Raw genomic sequence first — 25,943 nt, 5'->3', positions numbered from 1 at the left:
AAAACTATCATTTTCTGGTCATACCATTTCACATCTGCTCTTATATTATTACAAATACTTGAGAAAAAAAAATCTTTTCTTCATAACCTCTATATAAAGCACTGTTTTATTTTAGTTTAGTTTTTATTACAGCTCCTCAATAGCTATCCAGTTCATCAGTTTGTCAAACAACAAGTCCTTTCTAAACATAAGAAGTGTGGCAGGTTTTCGGTTTTCTGCCAAGTACTGCTGAGTACTTCACCACAATTAGTGAAATTGTGTTGTGAAACATTATACTTGCACAGAAAACACAAAATAGACAAAACATTTTTTGTTTTATAGAAAATAAACTAATTCAACACATAAAAGTATAAAAATATATATACTTTTATTGTTTCTCTTTAGCAGTAACCTGGAAGAAACAGGGCAGCCTTGAAGACGAGACTACCTACTTCTTGGAAACTATTCACACAACTGTATTACACATGGGAAGAATCATTTGTAGAGCAGGAAAATTTGAGATTAGCTGAATATATTATCTATATCTAGTTTGACTGGACACTTCCTCAAAGATAGGAGGAGGAGGTTGCAATAATCATCTACAGAACTCTAAAATGTAGTGTGCAAACTACAGAACTGATTAAACCCCAAGGAGGACACAAAAAGAAGAAATTAATCTTAGAACATGTGCCGGGAAGACTTTCTAATTGAAAATACTCAGAAACACTTGAAATACTTGGAAAAGATGGAAGCAAAATAGAAGGACAGAGTATGTTCACTGCTTCTGGAAAGTGAAGGCCCTTGGTGCAGCATCGGAGCAGGGCTGGAAAGGGAAGGAAATCCGTGTGCTGCAATGGGCCTGAAGGAGGAGTTTCCACCTCACAACACAAAAAAAGATTTTAAGCTGAACTTAAAATAATAGCCCAGGTAGACTTTTCCTAACATTACAGTTCAGCTGAACATTTCTTGGCAAATATCACTGACCGCCATGAAGTCCCAAAACGGGTCACAGATATTTCTTAAACAGAAGTGGCTGGTGCAACATGAAACAAGCTCAGAGGCTTTGATTCACATGCTGACAATGTAAACCAGGAGCTCGAGGTGATTGCTGCCCCAGAAGGTCGCATCATCCTGCTCCCAACAGCCACGGACACTGTGGCACTGGCAGCAGAACAGCAAGGTGCTCCTTGACCGCTTCCAGCTTACTGCTACTGCTCTCGGTCTGCCTTAGTATGTTAACTGCTGAGTCTAAAAAGCTGACATATGCCATCCTGCAACCTCTGCTAGACAGGGTAATGCCCGGCAGAGGGGCTTTTAGAGCCCTACAATGAGTCCCCAGGGTATAATCAAAGAGCCCCAAAAGAGTAGGATATTGCCATAGCTTTATGTTCAGACAACAAAAAGGTACTTAGCAGTAGGGAAAACATGATTAGCAAAGTAAATATTACAACATGTAGCTGAGTGTAAATCAGGATTACAGCAAACAGATTTATAGCCTCTGGCCATACAAATTTCACGCCTAATAACATGGTTACACTTTTTTAATGTGAAGATGACACTCAAAGGAGATGTTTTGTTTGCCCTACAACATCAGCTTGCAAAATGACTCCAAATATTTGCCTATACACAAAGATGTGATAGTGTGTCCCAGTAAGATTTTTCACTTGGATAAACTTTATGGTGTTATTTTCTCATGGGAACACATCTTTTAATGCATGCTAAACTAGATACTGGCTTGAGATTAATTTGGAAAACAGAATTATCAAATCTTACATCTGCTTTCCAAATGTGCAGTCTTAGGCATGGTAAGAAAAGGCCAGCACTGAAAAATGTAGAGCCAGAAGTGTACTAGAGGTACAAGGCTCTGAGGCAAAGTATACACAGGGGGGAAAAAAAAAAAAAAGAAAAAAAAAAAAAGATTCATCCTTTCAGATGCTTTCCCAGCATGAGGAATGAATTAGTCTGGACATGTTCCCATTTGTTCAAGGATAAAGAAGTTTCTTGAAGTTATCTAGGTTTCTTTTACCTTGCAACCTCATCCTTGCAAAAGCAAAGTGTCCTTGGATATAGGTAGAAGGAGGGATAACAAATTTCTACCTGCATCGCTCAACTGTACTCGTAAGAGCTAAGCAGAAGGGAGCTTGGTAAGAAACGTTCACTTTTTATTTCTTTACATTCCTTTCTTTCTACTAAAGTACCAAATCATTAGTGCTATGTAATAAAGTTAATTTCAGCTGTTCTAATCTTTTTTTCTAATCACTTAATAAAGGAGTAGGCTTGTGAGCCTACTATCCTGCAAACAGCAGTGAACTTGGAAAACACAGGCTAGCTTCAAAAAGGCTGGAACATCATCCGGCCACAGAACATAGCAAAGATAACATAACAGAGGTTCTCACATTCGCATAACAGAAACGTCTGCTATATAGTAATGGAACAGCTCTTTCAAAATCTGCTACGTACTTGCATTTCTTTAAGCCTGATAGACATAGAAAAGTAGCTCTGAGCTACCAGGAGACTTCCAGTATAGGTGCCTTTTGGCAGGCTTACATTTAAAAAACAGAGTAAAACAAAAAATTTCTCTGCTCCACCACCACAGGCAAGACTCCATGTCTTATGCAGTTAAAATCATAGCCATATATCAAAAATGAGTGGAAAGGAAGCTAATACATTGGCACTTGAGGATACTGGGTGAAGTCAATAGGAAACATTCCCCATTAGCTCCCTGCTTATATAGCACTCCCCCAAGATACAGGAACATCTTGTGTTAATGCTCAACTCTTTTGCTAGTGGAGTGTTGCAAGCACCAAGTGAAGCTGAGCAGTTTTTATGAAGCCTTCCACAGTATTCCTGCTCTTGCTTTCTTGTAGGAAATTTCTTTTTAGTCTCTTGATGTGAAGCCCACTTACCAGCACTTTTTCACCCTTCATCTTTATTTGATGTTGGTATGTTCAGTTTTCTAGGGTATGTTAAAGAATACAGATGGCATATGGAAATAATTAATGCTTGTATTTTAAGGAAATAAAAAGAGAGAAAAAAAGACATACAGCGACATAGACAATTACAATAATTAAAATAAGATTATGATTGGTTTACTAGCTAGTGGCATGGGTCATCAGAATCAACCATTCAGTAATAAGTTTAGCTCACTCTCATTAGAGAGGAGGAAAAAAGAAAAGAAAAAAAAAAAAAAGACCTATTTTCCAAGAAGTAATCAGAGGGAAAGGAGGAAAAATAATTAAGAAAATTATTTTTAAAAAAATACATTGCAGGAATCTTTGCCAATTTTTACCAGTTGTATGTTGGAATAAATGTCAGACATTTTCAATTAGCTCCTATACTGCTTTATTGCATAGTCCATACAAGGTGCTTTTAAAGCCGTATAAATTACAAAAATATCAAAAGGACGGAAGGCAGAGACAGTGGCCAAGATGCTGGAATGAACATCAGAGGAAGGGAACTTCAACAGACCTGTATCAGCACTCAGCTCATCTAGAAGCCCTTTGGTTCTCCAGGTAGATCCCAAGTCTTGATTTCCTAAAGAATTATTGTGTTCTTGAACTACTGCAGCCGCCAACAGATTGTCCACATTTACCACTTCTGGGTCCGAATTTGTGTCTGATATATCATAATGAGCTACAACTGGAGGTCCATCTGCAGAAGGAGAGAAAGGCAGCAGTTGTCAGAAATCAGCATTCTGCGAAAGACACCTTAAAAAGTACAAATAAGTTGTTTAAGGATTAATGCAATCTCCCAGCGAAGCTCTTAAAAAACTATAAATTGTATCAATTATTGCACTTCAGTTAATGAACATAGTCTGAGATTACAGAGACATTTTAACCTTTGCATACACAGAAAACACAAATGTGAGAAAAAGTTATGAATGTATCCGTTATTTGTGTATTATCTTTCACATTAACACATAACAGCTCCATATCAGACAATGTCACATTTACAGTCCTAAAAGGATAAAACCTTCAGTTTAAAAGAAGAAATAATATGCTACAGGACATTAAGTTTTGGCAAGACATTTAACTAGAGAATTTTACAAAACTCAAGTGACAGCTTACATTACTTTAGGGTTGATTGAATAAAGCTAACTTTCTGATATATCTGAATCATTAAACTGTAACTTTTACAACAATTTAACATTAGGCAAGCTTCCTTATGTAACAGTTATCTGTCAGGGACGGGGGGATTTTTCAGAAGTGCATTTTTTTTAGTTTTGTTTTTGTTTGTTGTTATTATTTTTCTTTTTTTTTTTAAGATCAAGAACAACGAGGAAGGAAACTATAGTGTGCAGTGATAAATATGCTTCTTTTTGTTTTTTATGATTACCATATGCACCTTTTGCCACCAAAGCGAAGGGGGGAATAAGCAGAGAGAATTGCTTACATGATTCTGAAATCTATTCCTGAGGAAAAACAAAACGATATTTTTGGTCCAATTTATTAGGATAGAATATTTCCCTTTTGAAAAAACCCTATAATTAGGAAGCATACTAGGAACAGAAGAGGCTCACAGAAACCTCAAATTCAAGATAAGGATTAATTTGGAAGTAAAGAGAGAATAGCTAAATATCGTTACACTGAAAGGATGCACATTTTAATTCAAATACCTTGTCTCAGCTAGTAACTACAGCTTATTGATTCAGAGTGGGTGAAAGTGCTTGGAGTTCTCATTCAAGTGCCAGAATGAAGACTTGGTTTGGGCTAAGACTTTAGCCACAGAAAACAGTACAAAATGGAAAAATGGCCAAAGCTCAGCTGCTTTCCTCATGCAACTGAACAGCTTCAAAGGAATGCTGGCAGCTGAATGTCTGAGGGACTTTTTCATAGCATGATGTATCAGTCATATGGGACACTAATAACGTGTTCAGAAAGACAGGACCTTCAGAGTTACTGAATGACTGAAGAAATTTTTAAAATTCACAAAGAATAATAATAAAAAAAAAAAGTTTCAGGAAAGATTGGTCTCATTGAGAAGTAACCAAGGTCTATTGTTGAAGACAAAGAATGCAATGAGCTAAAAGTTTCTAGGTCTCTGAAAAGCTGTTTCTACTCAGGTTTGCTTGTGTGACTCGGTCCCTGAAACATAATTCAACACAATATCCTAAGAAATGCCTGTTCTGGGATTAGCAATGCACTTCATTAGAGTGACCATATTGCTTAAGTTGTACTAAAGATCAGTTTTGCAACAAGGTATGAAGAAATTCACAAAATATTTGAGATCAGACCTGCCTCCAAAACAACAATTTCATAAAACAACGTTATATTACAAACTTAAAACAGACCCAACAAAAATAAATGAGTAGTTAAATGCCAATGTATTTAAGACCAAATTGTTCACAACATGAAACACTGATGATTATGACTAGAAAAGAAATCCTGATAATTAACTGAAAGGCAATCTTTTGCTTTTGAAAAGGCAATTGCAAAATAATGGCACTCCAAGTTCAAAATTAAGCTGGCTGATGTTCAGTTAATTATTTGTGCAAGCTGATGATTTAACTACATGCAGAAGTTACAAGTGGACTGAATTACAAGAGGAATGTTTTCTTTCAGTCTTATCATCAGAGTTCAGCATGAACATATATAACGTGATCTATAAAAATAAACAGTTGAGTGCAGAAGATACGAGGGTCAAGTACAATATTGACTGTTTGACCATTTTTACAATAGGTTATCTAAAATTTCAGGAGCTGTGTACTATTCATTCAGGTATTTGTTTCTTTAGCTGCTTGCTAAGGTTTCCAAAAGAAGCAGCAATATTTGATTTAGATAGACGTGTTTACACAAGTAAAATTGTATTTGGACAGAAGGCACCAATAGTCTCAAGTCAAAATTGTACCACTCCTACATGTATAATCATGCAAAAATGTATAATAAATGTATATACATGCAGAGTGATTCTCATCACCTACCCATAGAAATAACTTGTGTGAAAGTCTTCATCAGTAGGAAATACAAGCATAAACTTGTTATCTGTAGCTCCACTCTTGTATCTTCCACACTTCCAAACAGCACACCTTATAACTTAGCTTAAATTTAGTATACATCAAACAGACAACAATATTTTCAATATAATTTACATACTGTAATTATAGTTGTCAGCGTAACAGCCACCAATTTAAAGGTCTGGAAAAAACAAGCTGACTGTTTACAAAGCAAGCACAGCAGAGGTCTCTGTGCTTTTCTCAGCGTTGCCTTTCAAAACCAGATTTGGAAAGGAAATCCAAATGTACCTATCACCAGTAAGCGGCCAACACGGCCAAGGTAACAAGTCCTAGGATTCTCAGCATGAATAAAAGAAGAAACAAGCAAGAAATGCTCACATGTGTTTAAAACAAACAAACAAACAAACAAAAAACAGACATAGATGACAACTAGATGAAAGTTGCAGTAGATGTATATCAAAAAATCCTCTAAAATAGCTCCAGCCCCCAAAACCCATTTCCTGTTCAATAGCAGGCGAATGGGGCAGGAGGGATTAAGCTTGGGCACAGTGCGACATGACCAACTGAGGGCGTGATGCAAAGTGACTGCGGGGTACTGAGAAATAAAGACAACTGGCTTCAGCTAGGAAATAAGGACTGAAAAAGGCTTTCACGATGAAAAGGATCAACTAAAACCACAGTCACAACTCTTATCGGCTTGTCTTTGTGATAGAGCTGCTCCTTGCAGTAATTGACTGTAAAGGGATTTCGAAGGAGAAAAAGAGACACCAAAACAAAACCATGGCAGGATCACAATTTAACGTAGCACAATTAGGAGGTTCCCTACTCAGTAATTTAAACAATGTCTTTAGGAAAAATTACATCTTCTGAGAACCCAAGGTAGTTGGAAGTCTTACATTTCACTGGTGATAATTTATTTACTGGGTTTAATTTATTACTAAAGCACTAAATGCTTCAAAAAGACAAGGCTGAAAGTTAATAAGTACCAGCAGCAAAATACACTTAATGTTAACAGGGGGAGGGAAAGACTGCAAGGGGTTTTTTTTATTATTTTTTTAAAGAATCTGGAGGCAGAGGTCATCACAGGGACAACGCTTCCAAGCATCCAATTTTCCCTCGATTTACAGAGCCCATCAAAGCTAACTCCACTAAGGACAACCGACTTAAAAGCCACATGCACAAAAATCCAGGTCCACACAAAACAAGCTTAATTTGCAATGCAGCAAATTCAGTCAGTTCCTATTTGCTAGCCACTGCCATGCTTTTCACAGAGCCACATCTTTTATCCCCCAACTCACAAGAACAGCAGCACAAGAAAAAAGGGGGAACCAAGTGTAAAAATCCAGCTGTGGGTTAAAAGCAGCAACCCTAGAAGCACCATTCCTTACCTTTGTGCTGAAGCAGCTGCTTACCAATGCACAATGTACCTGGTGGTCACTTTGGTTGTGAAACAAAGGGAAAGCTAGCACAACCTGAATGGGGAATTTACTCCTTCAAGTCATTCTCCCTCTTCAGCTTTCATAAATTTAGGCACGGAGACCCAGCTCGCTGCCCAAATGCCCTCCCTCTGCAGCCAGAGAGGGGGACTTTGGGGGAAAGGCAGGCTGAGAAGGATAGGGGCTCACATCGCAGCCCCCGGCATCATCTCCCTCCCTCCTGGCCTCCCCAGCACGTGGGGTTCAGTCCAGCACCGGCAGGGCACCCATCTCCGGCACTAAAACTGCCCGGAAAGATCAGCTCCAGCCCTAGGGACGGGACTTATGCTGAGTACTTTATGCGCTTAAATTCCCTCCAAGTAAAGGAAAAAGACTGAAGGCTCCAGAGGACTACCCTGGCTGAAGTCAATCCAAAATTCAAAGCCTAATTCTGGTGGTTGGAGCTGCCCTCTGGAGCCAATGGTGTCTGGAGACATGGAGCCTCATTTATGTGTGAGCAGCACCATAAGCTCTCAGATGCACAGACGTGTACAATAACAACAGCAATAGTAATTGCAGCGCTTTGTTCTTAACAAAGCTTTCCATTAGTGATCTCAGCGAGGTGGTTATTAATCTCCTTTTGCCTGTGGGGGAAACTGAGGCACACAGAGATTTGCAGCTTGCTCAAGGCTAACAAGCAGGGGAGCTGAGCTGAACTGAAAACAACACTCCCCTCAAATTACCGAGCTATTTTTAACTGGGAAATTATGGAGGAGTTTAAAAATAGCATTTGGGAATGTTTTCTTGAAACATGCAAAAGCTGAAAAGGCAACACACTGTGTAGGCAACACCCAGGTACTCGTGGGCCTAAAGAGCCATGGAGGACTCAGCTCTTGGTCTTCTTTAGGAATAAAGGCATTGCTCTGTTTTATGCCCATCCCAGTACTCTGAATTAAATTATTGTTTTTATATAGTAAAAATGACTACTGAAATATTTTAAAAGAATAAAAAAAAAACAAGAACACCCTTCATTTACACCTCGCACAAATTTAAGAGAGAACTGACTTCAAGATTAAGCGAAACATAGCATGGACTTTAATAACCACATAAATAATCGCTCAGATAATCATTACGCTAATCAACGCAAACAAATTTTGGGTGCCAAAAACTAAGATCTAGAGGATTGCATCCCCAGTAACTTGCTGAAATAGTTTTATAGTAGATAAATCAGTAACTTCCACCTAAACAGGATGTCTTCATGTATGACTACAGGTTGAAGCAACCACTTTTTTTGTTGTAGATAAACAATACAAACCTGCTATTATTTAAGACATGATCCAGAGCTACAGCTAAACTAGGCTCGGTTCAGATGGCATAAATGATCTGAACTCTAAAACGTTCCCAAAGGAGGGTGGGGGGCAGGAGACCTTTGCTTTTTTATGTTGTTTAGCAACATGAAACACTTCATTACTATTTATGTTTATTTATTTATTCCAGGTTACAGTAGTTACATTTCAAAATTTACAGGGTTAGGCAAAGAATACATGATAAATACAATAAAAACAATAGTGGTGTAACAACATTCTGCCTAAAATCATAAAGTGAACAACAAAAAAAATTGATTAATCCATTTTCCTCACAGTTTCATTCATTTCACACAGTACAGCTTTTTTTTTTAAAAAAATATATACATAATGATAATAAAATAATAGAAACTAACATAATCAAATGAGCATCTTTTCTCAGACTGAATCATTTATAATATATCACACCAGAAGAGATCTTAAAAATTCAAGTCTTGCTGATCATCATTCATTCTTTCAGGCTTTTTGATGGTCTGATGGAAAATATCTTAGATTTTTTTCACCAAATTATACAGAGAGACACAATAGTTATTTTCAATGTGCATTAAGCAAAGGCACATGAAGCATGGTTGTGCACTGAGAACAGGAGGAAATGCACAATGTCTGTTGCACAACAGGACTCACTGTCGCTGGTGCTACTTAATGACTGCTTAATTGTGGAAGCAGACACATTAGCCAGATCTCTTCCCCAGTTTTACTTGGGAAAGGTGTATCAGGAGGGAACTGAAAGCATCACACAGAGCTATGACCAAAGTCTCCTGTGGAGGCACAACTTACATTAGTGAAAGGCAGACAAACGAGGGCAGGCTCACCCCACCAGAAGCATCACGTTTTTGTGAGCCCGAGCTGCATCCTCCCACGATGAGCTGCTACAGGCTTGATGAGACGATGCGAAACTCCTGATGGTCTGGACTAACCCCTGCTCCATCAGTTTGAGATTTAAGAGAGTGCTCAAAATTGGTTTTAATTTAATCTTGTCCTCCATGTGCCTTCGCTTTGCTGATCCAGCACCATGAGATTAATAAAATTTGTGAGAAAAACCGGTTTCTAGCGGCATGTTTTGCAAAGTACTGTCCATCTTCATCAATCAGCCTGAGTATTTAGCTTCTACAGTACTAATTGTACAGCGCGTTTTTTCTAATGCTTCCAAACACAGCTGCAGTGGTCACAGTGCAGACCTTGATCGTTTTAAAAAACAAACATCAGCTCAGGGAGCCCCATTTACACACTTTTATCAGGCAAAGAGTCCCCTTAATGTAGTCTCTGACCAAAACCTGCAGAAAGTTCATTTTAATTAAGTGAAATGCCAGCTCCATTGAAATTAGTAGAGGTTTTCTACTGGTTTTAATAGGGCTAGGATTTAATTTCTAATGCCCTTGAGATAGCACTTAAAGACATTTATAGTATGTGATACAGAAAGAAAAAATATATATTAACAAGAAAATGCAGTGATAATATGTTTCGATTGGCAAAATAACTGCCCAACCTAATCCCAGCCCATTTAAGTTAAGATTGGTCCTCCAGTCTTAACTTTAGCAGCTCTGACAAAATAACCAAACAATCCTGCACGAACACTAAAAAGACACCGTGAACTTAAAAATAAATAAATAATAAACAGATGCATATTTCTACCTGAATTATTTTGTTCTAATGTTGTTAGAAATAACAAAAATCAGTATACCTGAAAGGTCTAGGATTTTATTTATATATTTTTTGGCTTTTTTTTTTCCCATTTAGTTACTTTTCCAATAGACTGTTTTAAGGCTCACTGCCTTGACTTGAATTTGTTTTATGCTGTGTGCTACTTGATTTTTTTCCCCCTAAATAAACCCTGAAAATTCACTTACTTTGTTAGAAGCATGTGAAGTAAAGACCCTGACTCTCAGCTAAAACAATATGTGCCAAACTTGGGGATTGCCTGTAGCTCTCAAAGCCCTCTCAAGGGCAGAAGGGGCATGAGTGCTCAGCCCCCCAGACCTCCAGGGGCTTCTGCGTTGGGTCCCACCCTAGGAGCAGATCCTGTAATGTTTCATTCATCGAATCGGCAGTTTGACATTTCGTGACATTTCAGTTAAGCCTTTCTATAAAGACTCATTTGCACCTTTATAAAAACATTAATGAAGTAGCTGTGTTTTGCCTCCTACTAAATCCTGACTGTGGTCAATTGAACGGGTGTTCAATTACTCCCATGCAGAAACTTTTGCCACATTGAAAACATAATTCAATATTAAAAATGGCAATGTAGAAATCTGAACAGGCCAGTTGGGTTTACATTGGCACCATTTACATGGGAGTTATCCCAGTCTACACCAGCTGATCTGACCTGACACATCTATTCTTTCAAAACCATAAGACCACAAGTAATTATTTACTTAAGAAATCAGAATGTGTCTTTAATCCTTTCTGAAGTATAAATCTTAGGAAAATTATACAAACTTCAAATCATCATCTGTGATTCTCCATACCTGTGCAAAAAGTCCTACTGATTTCTCCTCTATGTGTTAAAATCAATTGTTTTGAAGCAATTTTTTGAGATGTGAGCAAAAACATACATTCAAAAATCTATCTCCAGGTTCAAAAGTAAAAGAGTTTCCTCTTGATACAGTTAAATAAGGCTGGACTACTTTAATGCAGTATTAAATGGATGAGATTAAAATCTATGTTAAAATTTCAGCTGAAGAAATTCTAACTCCCTGAAAGTTTCTAGTCAAAGCCCTTTGAAAATGAACTTATAATGAAAACCAGGGCAAACTCAACTGTAGTCAGATACTACAGCAAAAATACTTCAATTTTTCCAGGAAATAAAAATCTCTGAAGTTACCTATCAGAAGCCCAGAAGTCTGTCTGCTCAAGGAGACACCTGTGAAGTCCAGACTCCTTGCAGCACGGTGTCAGGAGGCTGCCTGCCTGCAGCACGCTGCATCCCTCAAACCCACGCTACAAAGTACTCGGATGCTCCTGCTGAACCTGCAACTGCCATCCTCAGGGGGGTCACAGAACCCTGAACAAAAACCGTGGGGGTCCCCTGTCATCTGGAAGGAGATGCATACTCCCACACAGGGGACACACGCCAAGGGAGCAGATATTCACCCATGTCCGACGACACATATTTCCACCTCACAGGAGCCGAGTTACAACAGCTGAAGCTCTGACTCCAGCTTTGGGGCATGTGAAAGGAGCGAGCAAACAACATATTTACCATTTCCAAAATCATTTGCCTATGCAAGAGCAACGGCTGTATTCTTAACACTAGGCAGCTTTCATGGGGAAAATGAGTTCAAAGTACATCTCAGATAAACTATCCCCTCAACCTTCTGGATGCCTTTCAATAAACTGACCCTAATATTATTACAACTTTAATTGTCTGCTTGTTCTTTCACATGTATAGTTGTTTGCATTAAAAAAATAAAATAATAATGGATACAAGTGTTGGAGATTTTTTTTTTACCTACAGTAACCAAATGCAAATTATCTATTAATTCGCTAAATTATTTCAATTCTGCTTTGTTATTGTTTTGTTTTTAAAGAAAAAAAAAAAAAAAAAAAAAAAAAGAAAGATTACCTAAGATTACCTAACCAAGACATTGAAGGTTGGCAGAAATTTCACTGGCTAGATCCCCAAAGTTATAATCCATTTATGAGATCAGTACATAAAAGTCAGTTTAAGTCTGAGAGAAAAATAAGCTCAACTGATCCCCTTACACAATTTGTTTTGAAATACCTAATTGCTCCATATAAACTGTTTTATAGAAAAAGGCTAAGAGCATGCTTACAGACATACTGAGTTAAGTGATGCCTACACATTAAAAGAAACCAGTCACTGCAAAAAGCTGCTTCTGCATGCATGGGAAGGCTTTGTAAAGTTGTCATGCTTTAAAATATGCTGCTCTTATCATCAAGGTATATATATCAAATCTATGAACAACAGAAGGATTTTTTTTTCAGATCAGCAAATTATCTTTCCTGAATGACCTTAAATTTTAAGAAGATAAGTTTATTAATTTCTAATTAAACATAACTCATTTAAAGTTTACTTACAGTTAAGTTAAAAATACAGACAAATTCAGATGAGGGAGTCATCTTGTAACTGCATATCAAAATCTTTTCATCAAAATTAAGCATGAAGTTGATATGATCAGTATAGATTTTATTCCAGTTCTTAAAAATTTTATCCTGTATAGTCTTCCAAACAGTTACTCTGAAAATAACACAGCTCTCTAACCTTTTTCTTTAATGAAGGCATCACAAATTAAAAAGAAAAAGAAAAAAGTCTCGGCCAAGAATAATGTTAAAACACCAGCGATAGTATTATACCGAGAATAAAAACATTTCTTGAATTCCTGTTACAGGTTTGATCTAAAAGCCACAAATTGATGGAAAATCTCCCACTGACTTCAGGAAGGAAGAAGTTAGACCTACAGAAGATACAGTGGTTACTTCCAAAAGAAAGAGAATGAATTTGACTAAAATAATTAGAAAAAAACAGAAGTGACCAATGTTTAAAAGACAAAATAGCAGAGCCAAAAGATACCTATAGTGTTCTCTACTTAAACTATGCCTATGCAAAGAATTTCAATTTCCATTATTAAAATTTTGATTTTATTTGCATTAGAAACTTTTAACAAGTTCTAGCTGATGAGAAGTATACATTTTTGGTAGCTATGGAGAAGTTACTTAACACGAAGAAAGGCCTTACTGGAGGGGTGAACAAAAATCCCTGTGCGTAGTAGCAATAGTAAGAATTAAATAGAGGTTTCTAATATACATTTTAAATTAATTCTACTTTATAAACATCACAGTGTCAAGCCTGCCTATTCAGGATAACTATCAGTATAAAAAAAATCCACACAATAGCAAGTTCTTGCATTATTTAAATGAAATTAATGCTCTGGCATTCCCAGTCACGAGTAAATAATGATTTCAGCGGCATTCCAATGTGGTTCAGAAGCTCTCGCTGTCTGACGAAGAGCAGCAAACCATACCTCCTGACCACCACAGTGCTTGCTAATCTGCCTGTCAAACCTTTGTTTGAATTTCTGTGCAAAGAATCAATCCATCCAGCGATGGCTGCTTATTTTAGGACTGACACCACTATTTTTATCCCAGCACAAAGGATGCAGTTTGATCATATATATATAAGGAAGCAGCAGTGCTTTGTATGCACAGATCATGCATGCGCACACATGTCCTCTGGGTGTGATTGATCTCGCCTAACTTTAGCTAAAGTTATCTCACCTAAACTATTTAGAAGGGGAGTTCGGACAACTGATGGAAGAGAAAGACACCACCAGGAGATATCCTCTATAGGTTCTTCTCTTTCCAGAGATCTCCAGAACAGCAAACTAGACATCTAAAATTAGAGGAGATGATTTCCACCCAAACTAAATACATATATATGTATACATGTGCTTATTTGTGCACACAGTGTAAGACAGATGCTTCCATAAATATGCCATATGCAAGACAGCAGTGACATTAATAAGAACTCTGGACAGAAAATGAACTACTAAATGGGAGACAAAAAAAATAATCAGTTGTGCACATTGGTTATATATAGCTAAATCTTTAGGACAAGTTCATTTATTACTTCTACCTAAAAAGGAAGAAGAAAAACTAATGTGTGCCATGTTCAAGCTGCAGAACTTGGGAACGAACAGAGAGTTAAGGGAAAGTTATGGGTCTGTATCTTGTCTGGATCTCTAGGGTACATCTTTAAATATAAAACTTATTTCCTTATATAAATGTTTTAACATGCAAAAAGAACATTTGGATGAGTAGTCTAAATGTTCCTGTTGTAACAAACATAGCTCTTAAATACCTTTTGGGGTATTTAAACAAGGATTCTAAGTTATATTTTCCCAAGTCAGGTGATGAAAGCCTACAGTGTTTCCCACTCCCTCCTCCCTTTGAAGGTATTTTATGTGTGTGCTGGCACATGCACATGGGTGTATATATATATATATTTTTTTTTAACTACATATATATTCTCTATAAATTAAAAAAGATACCATGGTAATCAAATCCAGAAGAGAAAAACAAAACAAAGATATATGAAGAGAAAAGCAAACCTTGTTTTTAGCATAATCCAAAGTAACATCAAGATTGCAAAGATAGGAGATATATATATATATTTAAGTTTATGATTGATTCAGATCAGGCTCCGCAATATTCCCATTCTCTGGAAACATAGCTGGAAAATTGTTATTAAAAGTCGCTGGAAACTCTAACATAGCATCAACATTTTGATAGCCCATGTAATAATTAAACGACTGCTGTGGAAGTACTTGGCTATCAGGCATCTGTATGAATGTCCCTGACTGTGTGGTAGGGGGGACTCTTTGGCCAACTAGTTGCATTTTAGGTTCTCTGGGCTCCAGTTGTTGCTTGCTTTCTTCATCTGTGTCAAGACGGGTTAGCTTTTCTATCCACATGCGAAATTTCTCCTCTGTCTGCCTCTGCATCTCGGCAAAGCAGTTCATGGCCTCTTCCAGGACATTGCCTATGCAGTTCCTATCCCATACGGTGCCCCTGTCAAGCAATCCTGGAATTTCCCTGGTCGCTCCTCCAGATCCCCCAGCACGACTGAAGCCAGCTTTAAAGACATTGAGGCCATTTGATAAGACATCATTAAGTAAGAACATAATATTGTTTATTAAGGCATGTTAACTCAGGAAAATAAACTTTTCTAATTGTGTCCCTTGGATATGACATCGGGGAGGAATTAGCAAATATTGAATCAACCAACAGTATTAATGTTAAAATAAGCAATATTTTACACTCACTGAAGTTATCATAAATTTTGGCTTCAAAATTATTTTTATTCTAGAATTCTCAGACAACTCTGTCACAAAGGTCTCATTTGTTTTATAAATCAAATTAGCCCAATTCCCTTGCAATTTCAGTTTTGAATTCAACTGAAGGAATCTGAAACATCATACAACAAGAGGCTTACTTCTCTTAAGCTGTGGTCCAAGATGCCACTGTTTAAATGATAAAACTGAATAATTATATGCATTTTACTTAGCTACTCGAACCCTTTTATAATAGACATAATCGTACACAAATAACAGAGAAAACAGCTGAAGCAGTGACTACAGATTCTAAAGCAGCCAAGCCCAGATCTTACCGCTCTTGGTTTAACTTTGGAAAAATCACTGCGCACCAACGAAGAGAATACACGCACGACACAAACACATAGACACGAGCACAAAAAGATACACGGACACTGTGCTAATACATGAGGTGAAAGCAGCTTTTGTTAGGTCTGATAGCAAAACCCAGCTCCATCAGAGGAATAACCCACAGATCAGGTCAGCGTGACAATGCTTATGCCAGCAGCACACATAGCAGACTGCAAGTGTGCCCTTAACCTCCAGAGCCAGCGGCTGGCCATGTGGCATTTCTCACGTTACTCCTTCTAGCCAGTGCTAAAAACAGGATGGGCATAGCTGGAAGGAGATTTTTCTCCTTCCATCCATCCATCAAAATGATGATTAACGTGACTTTGGGATTTTCAGGAAGAACTTTATCAGCAAGAAGACAAGGCCATGTATCTTACTCTGCTTGTTAACAAGAGAAGGCAGTGGTATCTGTATTTTTAAGTTTAAAGTTCTCTTGGGAATCCTCTAGGAAGCATCAGAACTCCTAGAAGGTCAGGCTTTGCACCTGTTTGAGAAGTAATAACCAACGTGTGCATGCTGTCCTAACACAGGAACATCACCTAAGGTAACTCCACGAGACAAGCATCACAAACTACACAAAGCAGCTATATAAACTCACAATTTAGTATGTAAACACGAAACTTGTGGGATTCTCTAGCTTAAGAATAACAGAAAATATCTTAAGAATGAGAGAAATCATTGCACAACCTAAGCATACTTACTAATAAAAGCATAAGGCACTCACTCTTTAATTGGATTCCACTGAGCATACAAAATTACAGTATCACTTCATACATTCTTTTTAGGACCTATTTAAATGAGGTATACCTAAGACATTCAGTAACAGCTAAACAAAGCCTGGGATTACTCTCTTCTTACTTTCAAGCAGTAGCAATGCTACCAGTTGAGGGACAAAGACTTTCTATTAAAAACCCTACTTTTGAAGTCTTCTCTATCAGACAGTCTGGAAATTCATCATTCAGGTCCACTGCCCAAAAATAAATCACTTTATAGTAACTACCTTCTATCTCTTTGATGGTATTTAACTAAAAATAATTAAGTAAAATAGTACCTTTTTCCTAAAAAGCGGTTCCTTTTGAATATTCAATGTATTTTTCCCCCCTGAAAAAAAGTATTATTTCTGTTCACATACTCCTAGTGTTGAATACCCAACATGGTTCTATTTACTCTTCTTTAGTCAGGGATCTTATCCCAAGATGAAAGGACTAAACAGCAGTCTGACTTCCACAAATATAAGAGTTTTAAAGTTTTAACTGCAATTTAAATAAAAAACACTACTGACAGTGATATGTGAGATACAATATAACCAGGCTTTTAAAGTTAAGAAAAATTAGCACAGTCAAAGCTGACAAAACTGTTTTGTAAACTAAAGAGACTATGTACTGAAATATACATTACCCTGCAATGTCATTTTAAAAAAGGCATCATTCATAGTATATCTACAATTTACAGTAGCAGCAAATCAATCTACTTCAAAGGCTTCCCTTGCAGTTCTACTACTTATAACATGTCTTACTCAATTGTCATTTACTGGTGGTTTTTGGTGTTTAAAAAAATAAGTCCAAAAATTCATTTCTATTATATTAAAAGCTAGCATTTATCAAATTGGTCCCCTTGCTAACTGAAAGCTTGCAGCTCTACAGTTTTAGAAGTTACACCAAGACAGCATCACCTGCAGAACAGCACCTATGAAATCCCCGTTGCCTCCTTATGGTATCTGTTAAGTACTACCCAAATAATGACCACATCCAAAGTCATTTAATTTAGGAAATCAAACACCATAACAGTTAAGAAGACATGCTGCATCTTCACTGTAATCAGCATTGGTGGATGACACCTAGGCATTATGCCACCCTGCCCTTCCAAAGGGAGAGCTGACTGCAAATCACTCAGAATTTTCCCTATTCTAAAATTTGGCATTCTGTGTTCCTCCAACAAAATTCACCCCTTGCAAGATGCTTCAGCCAAGGTCTGTGCAATAACCTCAGGAGGAAGTAAACTGGCTCAGAGTCTCTCACACGCATCATGCTCCTCTCTTCAGATTTCTGTGTATTAAAAATCCTTTTTTTCTTTTTTTAAACAAATGGGCTGCAACATCCTTTTCAAGATCAGTACTTCAAACTTAACAGACTTTTGAAAGCCTAAAACATGAGTCATCCCTATTTCAATTCAGACCTCTTCTTGAGTTGTAGAAAACACAATGGCAGTGAAAGGACTTTTTAATATTATATTTGTATTTTTAAAAACCCTTTCCTTCTTCCAAAGAAAAGTGTTTACAAAGAAATAAATATTGATTTCCAGACTTGTCCTCATGCCAATATCATTTAGAGTTGACTTGCATGATCAAATCTGAAAGCATTTAAAGGGAAATCTTTCAATAGCAGCAAGTCTAGCAGAACCTATTTCAGGACTCTTATGCCCAAAGCGAATGCTATCTATTTTTTTGTTACAGCATGGTAAAACCCTACTGCCAACAGAGAGGCTCAATCATTAAGATATAAGAAATTATTCCTCACCTGCAGTAATTCAAAAATCATGGCATTAAATGAAATAAAGAGCCCAAACTGCTTGAGTCAGTGAGAAAATTCTCAGTAGCATCCACGAGGTTTAGGCTGATCCTGTATTTTCATGTTTCCAGCAATTCTTCGTTACCCTGTATTATCTTCTAACTATTTGTTCCTTCACTAAATTTTGAGGATGCTTAGAGTATATCGCTAAGCACACAAAAAACAGCTTTCTGTTCAGGAAAACAACCTAAGCTAAGCACTTTGCCCGTCCCAACAAGAGGGCCCACGAATCTGTCACTGCAGGGGAGTGCTGGGAGCCCCCGGACTTGCAGCTCCCCAGTACCTGTGAAGTCCGCAACAAGCACAGGGAGCGTTTTTGGCTGCCTTTGTCCCATCTCTGCAGGGGATGGCTTTCCCTTGGACTAGCAAACTGTTTCCCACAAACCAACATTGTTTCTGTTCAAAGGAAAACCGCAATCTGGCAGGTAAACGTTGTGCCTAATTCCAGAAGGACTGCTCAAATGTTTTGATGCCTTAAACATAATTTAGTGCCAGGTGGGTGATAGGAGCTACCAAATCAAAAATAAAGGGCACTGTTCTCCAGGATGGGTTTTGCACTCCCACATCTTGCAACCCAGGTAAAATCAGCCATTGGTTTAATAATCATTAAATCTACAGGTTCTTCCATCCACTACAATGGGACCTTTTCAATGCATACCTCTCATGGCGAGACCTGGAGCTCAAATACTGAGGAGCCAATTCACACAGAAAAGTACCCTGGAGTGCCTTCAGATCTCAGCACTGCAAGTCAGAAATCTAAGCAGATCTGAAAATACCAGGTAGTACCTTTCTGGGTCACAAGGCACATTATAACTTCATTAAAAAATGAAAACAATATACCCTGGGGGATTTTGTACTGGGGGTGAGTGGGTTGTTTTGGGAGTAGAGGGGCTGAGCTGTCCAAAACTCTATGAAAGAAATCACAGAATCACAGAATTTCTAGGTTGGAAGAGACCTCAAGATCATCGAGTCCAACCTCTGACCTAACGCTAGCAGTCCCCACTAAACCATATCCCTAAGCTCTACATCTAAACGTCTTTTGAAGACTTCCAGGGATGGTGACTCCACCACTTCCCTGGGCAGCCTGTTCCAATGCCTCACAACCCTTTCAGTGAAGAAGTTCTTCCTAACATCTAACCTAAAACTCCCCTGGCTCAACTTAAGCCCATTCCCCCTCGTCCTGTCACCAGGCACGTGGGAGAACAAACCAACCCCCACCTCGCTACAGCCTCCCTTGAGGTACCTATAGAGAGCGATAAGGTCGCCCCTGAGCCTCCTCTTCTCCAGGCTGAACAAGCCCAGCTCCCTCAGCCGCTCCTCGTAGGACTTGTTCTCCAGGCCCCTCACCAGCTTCGTCGCCCTTCTCTGCACCCGCTCAAGCACCTCGATGTCCTTCTTGTAGCGAGGGGCCCAAAACTGAACACAGTACTCGAGGTGTGGCCTCACCAGAGCCGAGTACAGGGGGACGATCACCTCCCTAGCCCTGCTGGTCACACTGTTCCTGATACAAGCCAGGATGCTGTTGGCCTTCTTGGCCACCTGAGCGCACTGCTGGCTCATATTCAGCCGACTATCCACCATCACTCCCAGGTCCTTCTCTGCCTGGCAGCTCTCCAACCATTCCTCTCCCAGCCTGTAGCTCTGCTTGGGGTTGTTGCGCCCCAGGTGCAGGACCCGGCACTTGGCCTTGTTGAACTTCATGCAGTTGACCTCAGCCCATCGGTGCAGCCTATCCAGATCCTCCTGCAGAGCCTTCCTACCCTCAAGCAGATCGACACACGCACCTAACTTGGTGTCATCTTCAAACTTACTGAGGGTGCACTCAATGCCCTCGTCCAGATCATTGATGAAGATATTAAAGAGGACCGGCCCTAGCACTGAGCCCTGGGGGATGCCACTAGTGACTGGCCTCCAACTGGACTTGACTGCATTTACCACGACTCTTTGGGCCCGGCTATCCAGCCAGTTTCTAACCCAACGAAGCGTGCGCCAGTCCAAGCCATGTGCAGCCAGTTTCTTGAGGAGAATGCTGTGGGAGACGGTGTCAAAAGCCTTGCTGAAGTCAAGGTAGACCACATCCACAGCCTTTCCCTCGTCCACCCAGCGCGTCACTTTGTCATAGAAGGAGATCAGGTTCGTCAAGCAGGACCTGCCTTTCATAAACCCATGCTGACTGGGCCTGATGGCCTGCTTGCCCTGCAAGTGCTGCGTGATGACTCTCAGGAGGATCTGCTCCATGAGCTTCCCTGGCACTGAGGTCAAACTGACAGGCCTGTAGTTTCCCGGGTCAGTCCTCCGGCCCTTCTTGTAGATGGGCGTCACATTTGCTAGCCGCCAGTCAACTGGGACCTCCCCCGATAGCCAGGACTGCTGATAAATGATGGATAGTGGCTTGGCCAGCTCCTCTGCCAGTTCTCTCAGTACCCTTGGGTGGATCCCATCTGGCCCCATCGACTTGTGCACATCTAAGTGCCGTAGCAGGTCACCAACCAGTTCTTCATGGATAGTGAGGGCCACATACTGCTCCCCATCCCCTTCCACCAGCTCAGGGTACTGAGTATCCAGAGAACAACCGGTAAAGTTTTCTTCCACAGGCTTTATATTAGGTCTTAATTGCCCAGCAAAGTGTAAATATAGTAAATAAAAATGCACAGAACTATGAAAGCTAGAGGTCTAGTTAAAATAATTTTAGAGTCTCTATTAAAATTTTACTGCACACTAATATAGGATTATGCCTTTCCCAGACTTTCCAGTAAACATTAACTTCCTTTGTGCAACCTGCTTCCTAGCAATATGTGGGAAAAGTGCCAGTTCTCCTGGTGGCAGAACCACTTACCATCATCAAGCCAGTTAGAACAGTGATAGTTATTTGTAAAAACTGATGCAAATATATTAAATAACTATATTCTAGCAAACATTAATTCAGAAACTTAAGATTAATTATTGCAATTTTCCTTTCAATCTTCTTGCCTTACATAAGCTTATCTCAAAAAAAACTTCTAGCACAGAAGGCAAAAAGACATGTAACCCAGTAAAAATTGGCAGGCGAAAAAGTTTATTTTTATGTGATTTTATTTTTGATTGCCATATGATGGTGGTTCTATGGTATAATATTCTGTAAGAGTAGTTCACACAAAATCCTGTCCATGGCACTTGGGCTAATAAAACAACAAAGACTCAGCTGACAATAAACTCAAAGAATTCATCTTTCTTTCTCTAATAAAGATGCTGCCTTCCATCTTTTAACATGGATGTGTGAGAAAATTAAAAAATATAGAAATTATGGATCCTTACGACATAGGAAAACAGTAACAGCTTTGTCTAAAACACTGAAAATTTAGATTTGGAAACAGCTTGGGCACCTGTGTAAACAAATTCATAATTCTGTCCCAAAATAGGTGACCAGCAGCAATCTGCAAGAATTTACAATAAGGCTAAGTAGGTTTGCATGCACTGAAACTGAGAGCTGAAAGCACAGTGTAAGTGCAATAGTGAACAGGGCCTTACTATAACACAGGCAAGAGGTATGCCATGTTACTTCAAACACAGCTGCAGAGCTGTGGACTTAATATATTAAAGCAAAGCTGGCCACTTATCTTAAGAATGTATTTATTAGATTATCACAATCTAATGGGATTTAACAGCACTGACAGGAATTCATATAAGCTTACAAAGGAAGAGACCTGAAAATTCCAGAATTCAAAAATAGTCTTTCCTCCAATTTACCATTTCTATGCTTTATTGGTGTGCAAAAGTGCACTGAAACCTCAGAACAGATTTTACAATTTGCCCATATCTTGTTAATATACTGCAGTCTTCAAATTTACAGAGCTGCAGTTCTCCTGTTTTTTCTCAAGTGTCACTCATCTAATTTAGCATGACAGCTGAGAAGCAATGTCAGATGCGTTACAGTTCAGTTTAAAAAACATCCTCTACCTGGTATCTCTGCAGTGATTGTCTTGCTGCTCCCTGAAACCTCTTCATCATCATCTGATGAACTCGTGCTCGAGTCACACGTCAGGTCACTATCACTGGTACTGCTGTCCTGCAGCAGGTTGTACTTCTTGCGAGCAGCTGCCTCCCGCTTCTGTCTTAACAGCCGGATTCTTTCTTTGTGCTTTTGGCTTCGATGACCTTTTACCTTGGTAACTCGACCATTCTGCTTATCACTAGACTGTCGGTTTTTCTTGGCAGCCATTGTTGAAGTTTCACTTTCGGACCTGGATCGCCTGGATTTCCTCCCAACTGCAGCCCCAGACACACCTGAAGGGTCTCCCTCAACAGCAGCTTCAGCTTGACAGGGCTCATTCTCTTCTGTGGAAGACAATGTGTCTGAGTCAGCCAAATGCCCACTGGAAGAAGGGGAAAGCATGCAGTGGTTAGAAGAGTCACTCTCATAAACTCGACCACCCGTTGGCTTATCACTCTCCGTGGATGCCAGCTGAGACTCCAAGGAGTCTCGCCTCAGTTCCATCAATAAGCAAGGCATTGAAGAGAGCACTGCAGAGTCTGACACAGCAGGCACACTGTCCTTCTGAGGATGTGGTTCCAGTTCTATAGGTCCGTCTTCATCGGGAGTGGTCTGCTTCTCAGAAGTCTTCAGAGGAACTTCCGAATTGAGAAGTTCTTCTGCTTTTCCCACTGCCTCCATCTTCATTTCAGAACACCAAGGTTCTCCTGGTATCAAAGCATGGAGCACATGGTCTGGAAGATCAGATATGGTCAACTAGATATGGTTTTCAGCAACACAGCAGCCTGCACAAGAACAGAATAGTAAGAATCATTTACCCAAATAACTCAATCAATTTGTTGCTTTCAATCACAGAGACCATTGCTCAGTACCATATTGTTTTTTTCATTTACTTTTTCCACGTGAACTCATCCTGTTACACCAATCTACTCTTCCTTTTACATGCTTATGAAAAACAGCACTGGAATCACAGGGAACATTTCTCATCTCACTAGATCAAAACGGATCAGAAAACAAAAAATATTTATGAACTTTTCCTTTATAAAGATTTAAACCAGTGCATTATAAGCAACATATGCTAAACTTCTTTACCTAGACCTTTAAAAATTTTAATGAAGAACTTTAGCACTTATAAACATAGCCAGAGTGAAAACTCCCAGACTTGTAGCCATCTGCCTGGACAGCCCAGAACATCGTTCAGTTTCCATATTTATGAGAAATCTCTTTGCAGTTGATCAGGGCTCCAAACTTTATAATCTAATGTTTTTATGATAATTTACAAACTTACAGTACCAACATGAGCCATGCATAAAGATGTATCAGGAGCATCTAAAACACCATTCAGTGCTCCTTGAAAGGCTCCCGTACAAGTCCTGGTTGTATGAGAACCTACAGGCTGACATAGTTTCTCTTAAATCTGCCAGGAAAACAGCATCAAATAGTATGGGCTGCAAGCAACAAACAGCATCCACCCACACCGCTATTTTACTTTAAATTATAATTTAATAAATTGCATTGCTTCAGCACAAGTACAAAAAAACAAACAAACAAACCAAAAAAAAGCGCTATTTTTCTGATTAATAACTTGCACTTTATCAACTAAACAGTACTTAAAGCACCTTCAGGGATTTTATAAAAAAAAAATAGCAGTACAACATTTATCATTTTATCTTAATTTTTCACACTCTGCCTTCAACCCAAGTTTTCATTTGGAACTCAATGCAAGAAAAAAAGTGAAGGAAGTTCTTAGTCACTACATTCACTCATAGATTAATTGTACGGAACAAATGGTTGTTGGGTTTAGAAGTACAGAAAACAACAAATTTATGGCAGTTCAAAAAAAGCATAGACATGTAAGGAAAAGCAATATTAAGCTTTACTATTTTAAAACAATACTTTTGCAGACAAGGGCAAATAGGACTTGATCAGCCTAAGAGAGCATGGATGGTACAGAGAGATTTTTCTATGCTCTGACAATCCTTTGTGTTTCACCATCTATCCCAAGCTGCCTGTAAGTGAATGCTGCTACCTGTAGTACAGAGTAAGGCTTCCCTGGTTCAGGAAGATGCTGTGAGAAGCTCAGGGTTGTGCTGTCTGCCCTAACCCACTCTGAAACTTCACTTTCAAAATATTAAAATAGAGGCCGTGTCTCCTTCAGGCAAATGAATGAAATGCTGGATGATGCAAGGGATTTGTGAAAATAAATATGGGAAACACCAGTTAAGGAAAGAAAACTTAGTTAATAACAGACGACATAAGAAAGGCACGGGTGACAAGTCTAGGTATACTAAATACGAAAAAGGAAACAAAAAAGAATAGAATAAGTTTAAAATAAAGGAAAAAATCTATATATAGAAAAATGTTTCCAATATTTGCACTAAGAAAAATTCTCTTGAAACCAACTTAAAAGAAGAACTTCTGGAGATGGTAATTTAATGTATGTAATAAATATCACGTAAGAAACCATTTATTTACCAGGCCACAGCACAGTATCAACGAACCCACATGACAAATACACCTTTGAGACAACGGCATCCCAATGTTGTAATAAAATCATTATTTCTACATATATCATCTGCAAATCTACATTACCAAATAATTTTCCTAGGAAACATGAAAGTGAAACAGAGATTTGATGAATATATAACTCTTGGCAAGCCATTCACAGTGGGGTTTGTACTATATCTGCTAGTGCAACTCCCAGCTTTTTCTGTGGTAATACACTTAGAACAGAAAAATACCCTTCCAAGTGTACTGGTTTCAGTTAGAACAGAGTTAATTTTCTTCCTAGTAGCTGGTGGAATGCTGTGTTTTGGCTTAGGATGAGAAGAGTGCTGATAACACCCCGATGTTTTAATTGTTGCAGAGCAGTGCTTATACTAAGCCAGGGACGTCTCAGCTTCTTGCTCTGTCCTGCCAACGGGCAGGCTGGGGGTGCAGCAAGAGCTGGGAGGGGACAGACCCAGGACAGCTGACCCAAACTGGCCAAAGGGGTATTCCATACCATCTGACGTCATGCTGAACAATATATAGGGGTGGCTAGCCGGGGGAGGGGGCCGGACTGCTCGGGGTTAGGCTGGGCATCGGTCAGCGGGTGGTGAGCAATTGCATTGTGCATCACTTGTTTGTACATATTATTAGTAGTAGTACTATTATCATCATTGTACTATTATTTTTATTGTTATTATTATTATTGTTATTATTATTTTCCTGTCTTATTAAACTGTCTTTATCTCAACCCACAGACTTCACTTTCCATTTCTCTCCCCCGTCCCAGAGAGGGAGGGGGGAGGGTGAGCGAACAGCTGTGTGGTGTTTAGCTGCCAGCCGGGTTAAACCACGACAGTCCTTTTGGCGGCCAACGTGGGGCCCGAAAGGTTGAGATAATGACAGATCTGACCAGAGTGTGTTAAACTAAAATTGGTGTAAGTATTAGACCTGCTTAATAGTCACTTGTCATAATGCTGATTGCTTTAATCTCAACTCTGCTGCGCCTGTTTTCTAAATTGAGTAT

The 25,943-nt window shown here is 39.0% G+C and overlaps 1 protein-coding gene and 1 long non-coding RNA gene across 3 annotated transcripts in view; one reads left to right on the top strand and one right to left on the bottom strand.

Moving 5' to 3' along the window:
* LOC311426393 overlaps positions 1-25,943 on the top strand; it is a 569,271-nt gene that overhangs the window by 411,688 nt on the left and 131,640 nt on the right. The window lies entirely within an intron of this gene.
* Positions 1-25,943, bottom strand: part of LOC311426309 (protein ARK2N-like) — a 98,620-nt gene that overhangs the window by 18,867 nt on the left and 53,810 nt on the right. Inside the window, exons 2-3 of one of the 2 annotated variants that reach the window (XM_084502716.1) lie at positions 22,396-23,214; positions 3,448-3,630 (exon numbers count right to left, since the gene is read on the bottom strand). In XM_084502716.1, coding sequence (XP_084358842.1) covers positions 3,448-3,630; positions 22,396-23,116 — 904 coding nt within the window. In that variant the 5' untranslated portion in view covers positions 23,117-23,214. Of the gene's footprint in view, positions 1-3,447; positions 3,631-12,278; positions 15,304-22,395; positions 23,215-25,943 lie in introns of those variants that run through there. The other variant, XM_084502717.1, reaches the window with a different exon arrangement.

Source organism: Aythya ferina (assembly GCF_964211825.1).
Source record: "Aythya ferina genome assembly, chromosome: W".
Classification (NCBI taxonomy): Eukaryota; Metazoa; Chordata; class Aves; order Anseriformes; family Anatidae; genus Aythya; species Aythya ferina.
This window is presented reverse-complemented; position numbering and strand designations above follow the sequence as displayed.